Genomic DNA, 16234 nt, shown 5'->3' with positions numbered 1-16234 from the left:
AACAACTGCGCCACCCAGGCGTCCCATGGTTGACATTCGTTTACGTAAACATATTAAGCTGAGTCCAGCCGACTTGGGACATTGGTTCCCTTTGGGAGCTTGACAATCAGCTTACCTTTCCGCTAAACACAGGATGACAGGAAAGAGAAACAAAAAGCCACCCCTCGGGGCGCCTGGGTGGCACAGTGGTTGGGCGTCTGCCTTCGGCTCAGTGTGATCCCGGCGTTGTGGGATCGAGCCCCACGTCGGGCTCCTCCGCTGTGAGCCTGCTTCTTCCTCTCCCACTCCCCCTGCTTGTGTTCACTCTCTCGCTGGCTGTCTCTATCTCTGTCAAATAAATAAATAAAATCTTTAAAAAAAAAAAAAAGCCACCCCTCTTCCTCCTGGGGGGTCTGGTTGTGTCCTCCTGGGAGGTTGGCCCATATTTTGCTCTTGAAAGCCTGTCTGCATTTCTGTGGGTGGTGTGGGCACTGGCAAGACACAAAAGGTGGTCTGCTCCCCTCATTGTGGCCTGATGGGAAGCTCTGAGGAGGAAGGAGTTTTAGCTTCTGGCCGGCACCCTGAGTTCTAGTCCTCTCTCCACTGTTCATTAGCCATGTGACCTTGGCCAAGTGGGTTAATCTTTATGAGCCCTTTAAGATGGAAATAACAATCCTATCTTTCCTATAACATAGTCTGTTCTCAAGGGCAGTAATGTGCATGGTATAAATAGCATTTAAAAAATCTAGTCTTGGGTGCCTGAGTGGCTCAGACAGTTAAGCATTTACCTTCGGCTCAGGTCTTGATCCTGGGGTCCTGGGATTGAGCCCCACATCGGGGAGCCTACTTCTCCCTCTCTCTTTGCTCCTCCCCCCAGCTCATGCACTCTCTCTCAAATAAATAAAATCCTTAAAAAAAAAAAAAAAATCTAGTCTCCATGAGGAGAAGGAAAGCACAGGAAAACATCCACAAAATGAAAAGGCAACTTCCTGAATGGGAGAAAATGCGTGCAAGTCATATATCTGACAAGGATATAGCCAAACTACTTAACTCAAGAGAAAAAAAAAAAAAAAAATATATATATATATATATATATATATATATATATATATATATATATATATATAATTTAAAATGGGCAGAAAATCTGAACAGATATTTTCCAAATAAAACATACAAATGGCCAAGAAGTACATGAAAAGATACTCACCATCACTCATCCTCAGGGAAGTGCAAATCAAAACCACAATGAGATAGCCTCACACCTGTTTGAACGGCTGTTATCAAAAGCGCAAGAAGGAGGGGCGCCCGCCTGGCTCGGTGGGTGCAGCGGGCAACTCTTGATCTCAGGGTGGTACGTTCGAGCCCCATGGTGGGTGTAGAGTTTACTTAAAAATAAAATCCTAAAAAAAAGAAAAGACAAGAAATAAAAAGTGTTGGCGAGGATGTGGAGAAAGAGGAACCCTGGTGCAGCGTTGGTGGGAATGTAAATTGGCGCAGCCTCTGTGGAAAGCAGCAGGGAGAGTCTCCCCCAAAACTGAAAGATAGAATTACCATAGGATCCAGTGAATCAATTTCTGGGTATTTACCCAAAGAAAACAAAAGGCTAACTTGAAAATATATATGCATCTCTATGCTCGTTGCAGCATTATTTACAAGAGCCAAGATGTGGAAGCAACCAAGTGTCCATGGAGGGATGAAGGGATAAAGATGTGGCCACTGAAAAGAATGAAATCTTGCCTTTTGCAACAACATGGATGGACCTGAAGGGCATTATGCTAAGTTAAATAAGTCAGGCAGAGAAAGGCAAATACCTATCCAGAACCCAAAACAAGCAAGCAAACAAAAAACCAACAACAGAGCTCGTAGATATAGAGAACAGGGGCGCCTAGGGGGCTCAGTCGGTTAAGCGGCTGCCTTCAGCTCAGGTCAGGACCCCAGAGCTCCTTGCTCAGTGGGGAGCCTGCTTCTCTCTTTCCTTCTGCTCCTCTCCTTGCTTGTATTCGCCCGAACTCTCTCTCTGTCAAACAAATAAATAAATTTTGATACAAAGAACAGACAGGTGGTTGCCAGAGGCAGGGGGTAGGGGGTGGGAGAAATGGGTGAAGGGGGTCAAAAAGTAATATATATATAGTTATTATAAATGAACATTTATAAATAAGTATAAATAGTCTTATTCTAGAAAGGATTTAAAGTAGTTTATAAGATATGTAAAACAGAAAATAATAGAAAAGGGGGGAAACCTTCCCCGAAGAACATATATAGAGATGGCAAATAAGCACATGAAAAGATACTTAACCGTGTTAGTTATTAGGGAACGCGAATTAAAACCATGCGGAGACTTTAGCACCACTCACTAGAAAGGCTGAAAGAAGGAAGACAGATGGGACCTAAAGAGCTTGACTGTAGGTTTTCCAAACGAACAGAAAAGGGAATTCCCAACCAGGAGACAAACTCCTACACTCGGGCTACCATCTCAAGGAAGTGGCTTTCTAAATGTGAACTAGGTTGAAAGGAAAGGGGGTGGAGTAGCCCCCTCCAGTAGCCCCCTGGAGAAAGCCACGTTCCGCCGGGACCCCTATACCTACGGAGCTTTGCAGCCTTACGAACCCTCTCTGGTCTGGTCTGTGGCAGGACTCTTTCTTACTAGATTTATATTTTGTGCACACCTCAGCTGATCACGGGAATGAGCGAGTCTGAGTCGGAAGAGCCGTGTCAGTTGCACACACGGTCTCCTCATGATGCGACTGGAAACACAGCGGGGCGGTATTGATCTCCCTGGCCGACCTACTGACCGCTAAGAGCACATGAGGCTGGGTCCTGAGATGGCTGGATGTGTGGCAGACATTCTGTGCCCATGGGGACAACTGAGGTCAAGACAGATTGTCAGTCATCTGTTTCAAAGCTCAGAGTGAGAGGTTTTCTCCGGGCTACCTGGGTGGGGAATTGGTCGGTTGGGATTTGGAGGGACCATCAGTGGACACCCGGAAGGACGTTCAACCCCCCCAAAGCAGCTGCCAATGATATATATCTGTGGAGAATGTCACACAGAAAAATGGACTAAAACCCAGGGATCCAATCAGATGCCGAGAATGTGGCTACAGAATGATGTTCACGAGAAGGACGAAAAGATTGGCGGTTTGGGGCGCTTGGGTGGCTCAGTTGGTTAAACACCAGACTCGATTTCGGCTCGGGTCATGATCTCAGGGTCCTGGGATGCAGCCCTTCCTGGGGTGGGCTCCCACTTACAGCTGCCCAGAGTGCAAAATGTAGCAAACTATCTGGAAAAATCCAGGAGGTACATCAGGAAGTCTCTGCCCGCCATCTGGCTTCTCTTGAAACTACTCAGCTTTGCCATCACGGCGCGAAAGCAACGAGAGACAGTTCATAGATGCGTGCGCATAGCTGTATTTCAATAAAACTTATGGACACTGAAATTTGAATTTCATATAATTATGTGAATTTTCATACCCTTTCTTTTTCAACCATTTAAACATGTAAAAACCATTCTTGGCTCACAAGCCATATAAAAACGGTAGTGAGCTGGCTCTGGCCCATGGGCCATACTTGGCTGACCCCTAATTTAGGACACTTTGTGGTTGCTCCCTCACAGCTCCCGCCTCCCTCCCCCACTGCTTTGCTGCTACTGGGATTCGGAGTGAACTGATCCACTCCTAGCGCCAGGAGGAGCGTAACCGTTTTAACCTAGTTAACTGATTTTTGTCACCTTACCAGAGTGATTGCTTCTGGATACTCAGTCCTTTTTTTTTTTTTTCAAGATTTTATTTATTTGAGAGAGAGAGAGCAAGGGAGCAAGAGCTGGGGGAGGGGCAGAGGAAGAAGCAGACTCGCCACTGAGCAAGGAGCCCGCCACCCGTGCGGGCGATCCCAGGAACCTGAGATCATGACCTGAGCAGAAGGCAGACACTTCACCCACTGAGATCCCTGGATACTCCATCCTAAGTCAATCAGACATGGTATTACCCTGGCCAACGTGACTAAATTGTACATGTGAACCAGTTTAGGCCAGTAAGATGTAAAGGGAAATTAACTGGGGCTTTGGGAAAGATGCATCTTTGTTCTTCTACGAGGTCTAATGGAAGCTATTCCTTTCTCCCCTTCTGGAAGGTGTGGGAACATATCATTCAGGGTTCTTGCTTGCATGCAACAGAATAATTCGGGCTCATTTAAGCATAAATGGACATTATTACGAGCATCCTAGGTGATTCACGGACTCTGTAGGAGCACCAGGAATCCCCAGAAGGACCAGGCGTGGAGTCTGCCCAGCCAGGGAAAATTCCACTGCAGGAGTGATCCGTGATGGAGCCAGAGCCCTGTGCATGGAAGCTGGGAGAGGGGCTGCTTGATATTTCAGCTTCTGTAGTGGGAAGTGGGCTCTGCCTGATGAGGTGGGAGTGTCTTTAAACATGGAGTCAGATCTTGGGAGATCAAAAAGGATGACGAGTGGCCCCTCTTATGGACTGAAGGTTTTTGTCCCACTGAAAGTCATATGTCGACGCGTTAGCCCCCAGTGTGATGGTATTTGGAAGTGGGGCCTTTGGAGGTAATTAGGTTTAAACAAGTTCATGAGGGTGGGGTCCTTATGATAGGATTAGTCCCTTCTCAGAAGAGGCTGAGAGCTAGCTTCCTCTCTTTACCATGTGAGGGCACGTGGAGAAGAGAGGAAGAGGGGTCTCACCAGGAAACAAATCAGCTGGCATCTTGGACTTCCCAGACTCTAGAAGTGTGAGACATAAATGTCTGTTTTTTAAGACACCCGGTTTATGGTGCTTTGTTATAACAGCCCAAGGAGACTAATACAACCTCCAAAGAATGACAAACAGCAGCCATTTTGCCACCATGAGGAAGCGCACTTGGGGTAAAGCTGCCCCGCAGACAGAAACCAGGTCCTTTGTGACAGCCCTAGGGCGCCGGATCCAAGCTTCTCTGAGCACACTCTTGTCTTGAGACCATTATTGTGTGACGCAATGAAGTCCTCTTGTTTTAATACTGTTGTTGGTTCAACTTGTGTTTTTTATCACTTGCTGAATAAAGAGCGTCTGCCTGCTGAGGGGTAAAGAGAAGACAAGGGGACGGGGGATTGTCAGTCCCCGAGAGGCGGGAGAAGCTTAGAGTAGCCCATTGGTCTCATGGTTTATTAGTCAGGACTCCAGGTCCAAGTGACAGAAACACATCTTGAATGTGTTCAAATCACAAAGAGGAAATCAATGGTTTGCGGTCATTTACTTAATACATATTTATGGAGTGCCTACTATATGCTAGGCATGCTAAGTACTGGTGATAGGGATCAAACAGAAAAACAAAACAAAACAAAAACTCTTGCCCTCACGGAGTTTACATGAGCAGGTAAGCAAATATGTAGTATGTTATATGGCAGGAAGTATCATGCACAAAAGGAAGGGAAGCGAAATCGGGAATTGCTGGGGAAGGTGGTTGAAATTTTAAACAGGTTGTCAGGGGAGGCCTCACTGAAAAGGTGATATTTGAATAAGGAACTGAAGTTGAAATTTTCCTTGGTAGACTCAGCCTCAAAAAAAAAAAAAAAAAAAAAAGGCAGGAGCAAGTGTAAATCCCTGAGGCAAAGGCAAAGGAACAGTGAGGGGGCCAGCAGCGTGGCTCCAGCGAGATCAGCGAAGGGAAGGGAAGGAAGAGACGGCATCAGAATGGTACCAGGGCTCCGATCTCCGTGCAGAGCCCTTCATTTATTGAACATTTTACCTCCTGGCAAAATCACACACCATCCTCCAAGCGGAGAGATTCTCCAACGTGGAGGGGGCGGGAGACAGACGACAGAGCGGCGAAAGCACAGGAAAGCCCTTAAGCCTGCTTGGTTATCCATCGTTAAGGGCTCTGGGCAGTTCCTCTGCCAGGTCGGCGAGCGGAGATGGTGGACCCAACCATTCGTGCTCTGCTCGGGATTCCGGTTGCATCCCTCCCGATGGACTAAGTGTGGTTCAATCCCGATGGTCCAAACAGGAGAGACTCTTTTCATCCCCACAAACTCTGTAGGAGCCGCATCTCTGGTGCCCACTGGGTGTGTTTGCTAAGCAACAACTGTGGGCGCGACAACTGTGGGTGGAAAGAGTCCGAGTCTGAGCCGGGAGGACTCGGGTATTTCAGGACCTTGATCCTTAGGACTGTCCCCTCCTCATCTTGAGGGGGCGGAGCGACGAGGGCAGCTGTCACCTCCTTCGCCCCGCCCCGCCGGCTCTCACGTGGGTTCGGTTACTCAATAACAGCTTTTCTTCCGGGACTTCCTGGTCACTGCGACCAATCAGAGTGTTCTTCCTGTCCTGACCATTGTCAGCCGGCTGCCAATCGCGCGCCTGTACCAACGCCCCTTAAAGGCGCCGCCGACGCCGCCCGAGCCGGGGCGAATCAGTTTCTCGGTTCCTGCCCCCAGCTGCGGCATGGAGTCGTCCCGGGGGCGGCCTGGGCCCGAGGCGGACCTTCTGGCTCTGGGGGAACAGCAAGCCGCGATCTTCGGTGGCGGGCCGGGCCGAGCGCCCTCTGAGCCGCCCTCGGGCCTCCCGGTGCCCGGGCAGGAAGAGGCCGAGAACGTTGGGGGCGCGAGCCGCCACCCCGCGGCGTCCCCGAAGACTTCGAGCCGCGGCGCCGTCCACCGAGCCGAGCGGGAGGCTCGGGACGACGAGCCGGGCCGCGGAGGGACGCCGTCCGCTCCGGAGAGCCTCCGGGGGGCGTCGGGTCCCGAACCCGACCCGCACGGGTCCTCCGGACGCCAGGACCCCGAGCCTCCGGAAGACGAGCCTGCATCCGAGAGGGGCTGCCGTCGAGGGAGCCCGGGAGGCAGCGGGATGGAGGCTGAGCCGCGGGAGGAAGACGAGGAGGAGGCGGCGGCCGGCAGGGCTGGCCGCTCGTTCTCCAGCCGCCTTCAGGACAGCCGCAGCCTGGACGGGCTGAGCGGGGCGTGCGGCGGCGCGGGGTCCGCGGGGGGTGCCGAGCCTGGCGCTGGCGGCGGGCGCCGCGCCACCATCTCCAGCCCCCTGGAGCTCGAGGGCACGGTGAGCCGCCATGGCGACCTCACCCACTTCGTGGCCAACAACCTGCAGCTCAAGATTCGTCTGAGCGGCGCCCCTCAACCTCCGCCCCCTGCCCCGGCGCGGCCCTGTGCAGCGCCCGCGCCCACTCCGGCCATCCCCCCCATCGATCCCGACGTGCTGCGGGACCTGGAGCGGCTGAGTCGGGAGCTGGGCGGCAGGGTGGACCGTCTGCTGCGCGGGCTGGGTGGCGCGGTGCAGGAGCTGACCGCGCTGAGCGTGGGCTGCATCCAGACCTACCGCGACGCCGTGGACTCCCTAGGCGAAGCCGTGGACATGAGCATCAAGGGCATGTACACCCTGCTGGCGCGCTGTGAAGAGCTGGAGCGGGCTCTGCAGCCAGTTCAGGGGCTGGCGCGCCAAGTCCGGGATATCCGACGCACGCTGGAGGTGTTGGAGGCTCTGTGCAAGTGACCGGGAGGGCAGGAGAGGCTGCTAAGCTAGGGCCCAGCAGGATCCTAAGGACTCTTCAAGGAGCCCTGGTGGAAGCTGCCCGCTGAGGGGAGGCCTATGTATTGGAGGCTCTTCCAAACGCATTTAGCAGGCCTGCAACCACTTGCTGGGTCTTATTCAGGTGTATATGGGGGAAGTTCTAAAGCTGCTCCTGGTGGGAGGGGATGATGCTCTGCTTCTATTAAGTTGGCCATCTGTAGCAACCTTATTCTCAACTCTCTTCTTCAGCTAGAGCACCGTCTGTGGGAACCCAGGGCTTTAGGTTTTGGCTTGGGAGACATGACTGCCATAGTGGTCAAGAAAGGAGAACAGAAGAGGCCCCAGCCCCCACTGTGGCCACCCTAACTCCAGTGGCCACATCTCAGGTGCCAGGGGCTGTGGGAGCTTGAGTGGTCCTTGGCCACACGCCATGCAGACAAGAATGCACACCTGCAGATGGATAACCCCCTGCTTCTGCCCTCTGGCCCCCTAACATCCCCCTTCCCCAGCCAGAACCGGGGTGGAACTAGAAGGAATGCATTGCATGGTAGAGGGGGTGAGGTGGGAGGGGTCTCACTGCTCTCAGGGTTCAGGCAGAACTGTTGCTGGTTTTGAAGCCCACCTGTTGTGGAGTGTTCTAATCAGTTTTGGCTTTCTGAGTTTTTGTGGAATTAAAGTGCTGCTGCTAAGGCTGAGGTGTGTCTCTGTGGGGTTCCAGGGATTGGTGAGCTGAAGGAGCGGGAATGAGGGCCGGTCTTTTTCGTGGAGCTCTCTTAGCAGACGCTGGGTGCAGGGCGGGAGTCCCAGGCTACATGGGCAAGGGTATGCGGTTCCTGCTCTCAGGCAGCACTGCAATGGGGGAAGGGGAGATGCAGGAGATGGGGCACATGAGAGACATAGATATGGGCTCAGGGATCCAGTAAAAGCGGAAACACAAGCAGGGTGTACCCAAAGGGAAGGGGCTGTCTTCTCAGATCCCAAAGGCGACAGGCAGGGGCTGGGTGAACTGGACATCTTGACTCAGGTGGAAGATTGGAAACGCTTGTTACCTCCATTCCTGATCCCATTTCCCACACTCCGCCGATCAGTGTCATATTCGTTCCAACGTCTCCAAGCTTCCTGTACACAGTTCACATAGTAAGTTCCAGGAGCCCCACGTTATGGCCGGGAGCGTTATAAATAGAGATCCCAGAAGGAATTCCAGTTTTATTAAACCTTTCTCCTCCCCCACCCCAAGACAGTACCATCTTGCACTGAATTTCAACATGTTTCCATTTTGGGTGTGAAAAGTTCTGGGATTGGAAATGCTGCTCCACCAAACTTCCCTAGTAACAAGAAATTGTAGCGGTTTGAAGATTTAAAAAGCAGTATCCTTCCTGGCCCGTACGGGGATCGAACCCGCGACCTTGGCGTTATTAGCACCACGCTCTAACCAACTGAGCTAACCGGCCAGATATTTTATTTTTTAGTCTGGACCTATATAGAGTTCATATTACCAATCGGTCCCATCTTCAGAATCCGACATTCAGAAAAAACTAAAAGTGGGCGGGACCATTCTGAGAGATGCGAAAACGACATGCAGGCGGAATCACTGAGCGTCTCGGGAAGTAACGACAAGGTGAGATCCGGAGGAGCACAGACGCCACTCTGGTGCTCGGCGGCATGGGTCAGGGCGCAAATACGGAGCCCGGGCCTGGCACCAAGCACGCGGCGTCGGCGCACGCAGTCACAAACACCCGAAAGAGAAAACGCGGAGGGAGACGGTGATGGATCCGTGGATGCCCAGAGGCTCTTCCCAAAAGCGAACAGCGCGGAGGCACCGCTGGGATTCGAACCCAGGATCTCCTGTTTACTAGACAGGCGCTTTAACCAACTAAGCCACGGCGCCCACCGCCAAGTTGCCCGCACCTTCTGTCCTTGGCCAGGTCACCTCTCTGGCAGGTGAGTGGATGCCTAGGTGCCACCTAGAACCAAGTTTTGGCCGTCCTGGAAAACGGAGTAGAAGGGACGAAAACCACGGTTGGGGGCGACCGCGGGGTAGCGGGATGATACGGAAACCTAATGAGGGCAAGTAGGAGGTAACGATAAATTTTTGCTTTGAGATGACAAAACTGAATCCCGGTTGCGACAACCGCACGCCGACGAGGATGGGATTCGAACCCACGCGTGCAGAGCACAATGGATTAGCAGTCCATCGCCTTAACCACTCGGCCACCTCGTCCGCGGAGAAGCGGCTTCCGCTCTTCTCTCTGGGGCCTGAACTCGTCCTCCCGCCCGCCGGACCCGCCCACGTGGCGGACGGCAAGCGCCTCCGGAGATCCGACCGGTCCCGCCGACGCGCCTCGCAGGCGGCGGGCAGCTGAGCGACCTTCTTGCCCGCGCGCTGCACACTCTCCCCTCCGCGCCGAGCGACCCGCGGCGCGCGCCAGCCCTCCGGAGCCCTGTCCCCCGCACCCCGCACGCGCTTGCGGGACCCAAATCCGCGCCCACCAGCCCGCGGCATCTGGGCTCCCCCGACGGGGCGGCTCGGGACGCGGTGCCAGGGGCGCTCCCCTTCCGGCCCCTGCGAGGTGCTGCTCCGACCTGGGCGCCGACGCTTGAGGGTAGGTGGACAAGCCGGGGAGGGGAATAAATTAAAAAAAAAATAAAAACATTAAAAAAAAGAAGCCCTAGCAGGGAAAAAAAAAAAACGAGCTGACCCCGACGTGATTTGAACACGCAACCTTCTGATCTGGAGTCAGACGCGCTACCGTTGCGCCACGAGGTCGGCCGGCCGGAGGGCTGGACAGGTCTCCCCATGGCCACTTGGCGGCCAGCCGGGGTCCCGGCGACCGAGGCTGAGAGCCGAGAGCCTTCCCGAACTCTTATGTTCCGGCGGCGTGGGGGGTGCACCGTCCCTCCGCCTCCTGCGACCCGCGGGGCCCCCGCCCCCGGCGTCCTGCCCGCGAGCGCCTGGCCCGGAGCTGTCCCCAGGCCCTTCAGAGCGCATAGCCCGGAGAGGACGGACGGACGGACGGAGCGCGTGGGAGCGCTGCGGGAGCCCCGGGCACAAGCCGGGTGTGAGCCCAGCTCCTGCAGCCTTGCGCTTCCGACTGCGCGTTCCCGCCGTCCGCGGGGCCGACCTGCCCCAGCACTCGCCCCCGCCTCGGAGACTGATTTCATAGTCCAGCGTAGAGCCCCGGCTTCGGTAATTTCGTCGCTCCTTACGGTTCTGGGGAATAATTTACATGCAGTGACATACACAGACCTGAAGTGTGTGTTTTGGCAAGTTTTAACAAATGCAACCCACAACCCATTCAAGGTATAGGAAGGTTCCTCCACCCCCCAGAAAGTTCTTCCCGGCCCCTTCCCAGGGGCAACCGCTGTTCTGATTTCGATCACCACAGACGTCAGTCAGTTTTAGAGCTCCCCAGGTGAGAAGGAGCTGGCAATTCCTAGAGAGGAGTATCAGAAGCTAACAGAGACACACACACCCCCTTTGCCTCTTGAGGCGTTCAACAGGCCAGCATGGCGAAAGAGGTCATGCTGTGTCTCCGTCCTTTCCTTCCAAGTCAGATGTCTGCGCATTCGGTACACTGGCGCTCCCAGAGTCCTCAGAGACCACAGAGATGCCACAGCTCCCCCCGCCCGCCCCGTCTCTCTCCAGTGACTTTCATTGACACATTAACATCTTTAAGAGCCTTCTTCTCTCTTGGTTGTCAAGACATTGGTCTGCTGGCTTTCCCTTCTTCGTCCCCAACCCGTGCTCCCCAGTCTATTTCTGTCCTTTAGCCATAGAGCTCTGTCACCACTTTCCCTGGAGTCAGCCATCCGGGTGCCCCGGGCTCTTGAAGCCTGCTCCCACGTCTGGATTCATCTGCCCACACTTGCGGGACACCTTCCCTTGACCCTGTCATCCTTCCCACTCCTTCTGCACTCCCAGCCAGGGGCTAAGCTAGGGCTGGGAGTCTCCTCTTGACTCCCCTCTCCCTCCCTCCCCATTCCCAGTCCCCAAGTCCTATCAATTCCATTTTCCTTCATGATTCTCCTGCTAGCCCTCATTCCCCACTCTCTCTTGCTGGATTATAGTAATAGACCCCTCTCTGATGTCTCTACCTCCAGAATAGCCACAGAGGATCATGTTTTTAAAATGCGAGCTCGATCCCATCCCACTGTGGCTTAAAATCAGTGCCCCATCCGCTTCGAGATTAAGTCCTAAATTATTGGCTGGGTGCACAAGGCCATGCACTTCTTAAGTGGGCCCTGGAAGCCGGTTGCCAGCCACAGTAGTCGTGTGGTTTGGGCTTGCTATTGAACCTCCTTGCCTCTCCATGTCCCCGCACGGAAAATTGTCAGGAGTGTAATGTAATGGATCACTGGCAGTTTATTTACTAAGATAAAGTGCTCAGAACCTGACTGGTCATGATCGGTTATTATGGTTGTTATTAATATCTGGTCCTCGCCTGCTTCTTCAGTCACTGCCTCCTCACCTCCCCCGTGACAGCCACGGTGACTCATTTATAGTTCCTTAAACTCACTTTGGTCCCCACTGTCTCGGTGCCACTATCTCTGACTATCCTTCTTTGTCTGGATGACCCTTAACATATGCCCTCAAGACTCAATTCAAAAGCTCCCACCTCCCTACTTCCCCCCCCCCCCATCTGGGGAGGAGGCTTGTGATGTGTCTCCTGCAGGATAACACTTGAAACACTACTTTTAATTGTTTCCCTCACCACACTCTAAGTTACTCAGGGGAAGGAAATATGTATTCCGAGCACCCCATACAATTCCTGGAGAACAGTGGGTATTCAATAAACATTTGTGAAATTAAGGAGGGATAGCTTTAGCAAAAGCACTAGCGTGAGCAAGAGGCTACTTTATAGAGGAACAAGACGTGTCTGAGTAGCTGAAGAGCATGGGGTGAGGTGGAAGTTTTTGTTAGAAAGGGAAGTTGGGTCAGTGAATACGGTACTGGGGAATGTGGACTTGATCTCTAGGCTGGGAAAGGTTCTGTAGCCGGTGTGAAGTATTATCAGTCGAGGGTCACCATCCAGAGTATTCTCGGATGTTTAAATCTCCATTTATCCCACCTGTTTCCAAGTTTTAGGAACCAATAGATTATTCCGTCCAGAGCTACATTGCTCAATATGGTAGACACTCAGGTGGCCATTCGATATGGGGCTTTTCAAATCAAGTTCAAATTTAAAAATTCAGTCCCTCAGTCCTGCTAGCCCCATTCCAAGTGTTCGGTAGCCACAGGGAGCTAGCTGGCTACCACATGGGACAGAGACAATATGAAATATTTCCGTCATCATAGAGAGCTCTGTTGGACAGTGCTGATCCAGAGGCTGAAAGCTGGTGGCTTGAGGCTGTTGTATGCTGTATGTTGTTGTCATCAGGGTTATTTTTCTCCCTTTTCTTTCTTTCTTTCTTTTTTTCTTTTTTCTTTTTTTTTTGCCAGTAAGTTCGATACTAACATAACTGGAGTAAGAATCTGGATTTCTGGCCTCTCTCTAAAAAGAACCTAAAACAACAACAACAACAAAACAAAACAGAAAACCCCAAAAAACAACAACCACAAGAAAACTCCCAGAAACCTGGCAACACTGAATTTCTATCTCCTTCTTCAAAACAATTTCCTGAGGCCAAGTAGCTGCTGCCCCACAGAACCACAAAGGATGTTAAATCTACCCGTTCACAGTGATCCTGAAAACAACTACTCGGTCCCTTTTGGAAGATGGTCGGGAATTGACTTATTATTCCGAAAACCGGTAAATAAATGGGGAAAAAGAAATCACACGTGTATCCAGCTTTTCCTGCGTGACCTGTATCTCAGGGGAAACAACCAGTGAATGAAGGCACATTCTTATTTATGGAAGATAACAGGTGACCAACGCAGAACGGAACGATGTAATTAACACAACCCTGCTTTGCATCTCCTCCCGAAATAATGAAGCTAGGCAGCGGGGATCAGTTCAACCAGTCGGTGAAAAACTGACGGGAACTTTATGATGCCTGCCTCAGTGTGACTACGCCTGAATCCATTGCTCAGATTCAACACTGGAAAAAAAAGAGAGAGAGAGAGAAAGAGAGAGAGAGACAAGCAGCCAGGGTGCACCTCCTGATGTGATAGGATAAGAAATACAGGCCAACTCCCTCGCTGTCTATTTACCAGAAAATCGAACGCGAGAGTCATCAACCACCAGATCTAGCAACCAGTTTACAGGAAACACAGGACCTAGAGGAACGTGTGAAATGAGAGGACCAGAGCCCTGCCCACACACGGCCCAGTGTCTCCATCAGAGAAATTGCAAGGAAGGAGAACAAGGCGGAAGAACCCAAGATTAAAAAATAATAATAATAAAATAAAAATAAATAAAAATTTAAGAGACACATCAAACAAGTGCAATGTGTGGACTTCATCGTATGTCTCTAGGATGGATATTGGGCAATCTGAGCTATTTGGTGATGTCTGGGATTTGCTTGACAATAACCTAGCGGGGCTGGGAGGGAGCTGGGAGTCTAGCTGAAACAAGGTTGGCGACGTGTTGGTAATTGTTGGAGCAGAATGGCAGGCTTCGAAGGGGTTCATCCTTACATTTTCTTTATTTGTGCATATGTTCGGATTTTTCCATGATAAAAACACTTTTTTCCCTGAGCTCTTTTCTGACCAGATCAAATGTTAGGACGTGTGGATTCCAGCCCTGGAGCAAGTGGACCCCGCTTAGGGAAGGACGTGCCAGGTCACCAGCAGTACCTCCTCTGGCCACAGGGTGGCTCTAACACTCGCTTTTGTGTGACCTCTGTGGGGCAGGCTTCTGGGAACCAAGGTCATGGAGAGTGACAGGACAGACCTAAATGCCTGCTCACTGTTTATTAATTCATAATGTGAAATGTGACTACCCAGTTCTTAGCCTATTATAAACAGAATGGCCCACACTTCCAGCTGCGGGAGCCCCAAAATCTAGCAGTCATCCTTGACCCCTTCTTTTTTCTCACCCACTCATAGCCCCATGTTTAGCCCTTCTTATCTTTTAATGATCTCTTGATTCCTTACACTTTGTTCCGCTTTCTTTATTCCATCCTGGTCCAATCTCATTCTGGCCGTCCTGGGATCACTATATACCTTCTTTACAAGCCTGCTACTTAACATCTCAAAATCGATTTCTCCACATTGCAACCAAAGTCACCTTCTAGAATACAGACCTGACCAGGTCCCTCCCCCTGGCTGCAAGGCCCTGCAAGGCCCTGTGTCTGCCCATTCCACCCCACCCCACCCCACCCCACCCTGATTTCTTCTTCACCTTCCGTTACTAGCCTTCAGACATACTAGCTTCCCTTCTGTTCAACGAGCATACTGGCCTCGTGCCCACCTAAGGACCTTTGCCCTTGCTGTGCCTCTATCTGGAAAGTTCTTTCCCCACCTCTTCATACGGCTGGTGGACTCCTCCTCTTCATTCTATTTGTTCCGGGACTTTGGAAAATCTTGCAAAAACAGGTCCTGGGTTTTGCTCACTTTCGATGGATGACAGTGTTTCCTTCGTCTGTGAATAGTCAAACTTGATCAACTGTCACTGGGGGAGGTTGGTTCTGAAGGCCTGGGCTTCGCATTCCCAGGAGAAAAGTCTAGTGAGTTATAGGCAGAGGGAGGAGCCCCTCAGTCCTTGTATCTTATGTGTGCTCAGAACGTTTTTGCGCTCGCTCTGCTGTGCTTTCCATGGCAGACAGCACGTGGAGCCCAGCTCTCATTGTACTCAGGATGTCACCACTGTCACTTGTTTTGAGGGTCTCCTGCTGATGAGGGTCACCTCCAGGGAGAGAAGCAGTTGTACTTTGCCTGTCCCTCTTGAGATGAAGACAGTTTGCCTGTCTCTCCTGAGGTGGGGGAGGTTTGAAAATATTTTCAGAACTTGATAACAGTTCAACAGTTGAAGTGAGAACCTCCCCTACACACCTGAGAGCTCAGAAACCTGTGTGGGTAATATTTGGTTACCATCCAATATTTCTGGAGTAAACAGATACGGAGACTTGGCTGAATCTCACTCTTTATGCAAATAATTCCTCTGAAAAGTCTAAATGACTGCATTTTTTATTTTATGGGTTTCGGTGACCACATCGTCTCCTTTATGAGATTAAGGCTGTACTGCCCTTTAAAGAGGTGGTTTTAATGTCACAGCATAGTTTCAATATAGAGGAGTTTAACATGTAGGGACCATCAATCCCAGAAATCATTCCTTCTTTTTATAAAGCAATTTAATGTCTCAATGATTATTATAGAAGAGCCAGAAGGAAACCTTAGAAAGGGTTATCATATAAAACTTTTTATTTATTTTTATTATATTATGTTAGTCACCATACAGTACATCCCTAGTTTTTGATAAAACTTTTTACTTTAAATAATCTGGTTTACTGAAAAGTTGCAAAAGTAATAAAGAGAGGGGCACCTGGCTGGCTCAGTCCATAGAGCACGTGACTGTTGATCTGTGGTCGTGAGTTCAAGCCCCAAGTTGGATGTAGAGCTTACTTAAAAAATATACATATATATATAAGGTGCGCCTGGGTGGCTCAGTTGGTTAAGTGTCTGACTCTTGGTTTCAGCTCTGGTCGTGATCTCATGGCTCACGGTCTCTGGATTGTGAAATCTGGCCCCTGTTGGCTCCGTGATCAGTGGAGAGTCTGCTTGAGATTCTCTCTCTCCCTCTCCTTTTGAGATTATATATATATATATATCTCAGAGAATTCCCATGTGCCTTCGAGACCATGTT

General features: G+C 51.2%; 1 protein-coding gene and 4 non-coding genes across 5 annotated transcripts; 1 reads left to right on the top strand and 4 right to left on the bottom strand.

Moving 5' to 3' along the window:
• Window positions 1–6313: 6313 nt before the first annotated feature.
• BORCS6 (BLOC-1 related complex subunit 6) lies at window positions 6314–8183 on the top strand. The gene has a single exon (XM_045797311.2). It carries the CDS (start codon window positions 6411–6413, stop codon window positions 7470–7472), a length of 1062 nt encoding a protein of 353 aa, XP_045653267.1. The 5' UTR covers window positions 6314–6410; the 3' UTR covers window positions 7473–8183.
• A 684-nt stretch (window positions 8184–8867) lies between these two features.
• TRNAI-AAU (transfer RNA isoleucine (anticodon AAU)) lies at window positions 8868–8941 on the bottom strand. The gene has a single exon. It is a non-coding gene; the product is annotated as a tRNA-Ile (tRNA).
• Window positions 8942–9304: 363 nt separating this feature from the next.
• TRNAT-AGU (transfer RNA threonine (anticodon AGU)) lies at window positions 9305–9378 on the bottom strand. Its single transcript has one exon. It is a non-coding gene; the product is annotated as a tRNA-Thr (tRNA).
• A 251-nt stretch (window positions 9379–9629) lies between these two features.
• Window positions 9630–9711, bottom strand: TRNAS-GCU (transfer RNA serine (anticodon GCU)). Its single transcript has one exon. It is a non-coding gene; the product is annotated as a tRNA-Ser (tRNA).
• A 474-nt stretch (window positions 9712–10185) lies between these two features.
• Window positions 10186–10257, bottom strand: TRNAW-CCA (transfer RNA tryptophan (anticodon CCA)). Its single transcript has one exon. It is a non-coding gene; the product is annotated as a tRNA-Trp (tRNA).
• Between the last annotated feature and the right edge of the window lie 5977 nt (window positions 10258–16234).

Source organism: Ursus americanus, chromosome 14, assembly GCF_024610735.1.
Source record: "Ursus americanus isolate L20-20 chromosome 14, mUrsAme1.1.p, whole genome shotgun sequence".
NCBI lineage: Eukaryota > Metazoa > Chordata > Mammalia > Carnivora > Ursidae > Ursus > Ursus americanus.
Note: the sequence above shows the minus strand (reverse complement) of the source record. Positions and strands in the feature narration are given on the sequence as shown.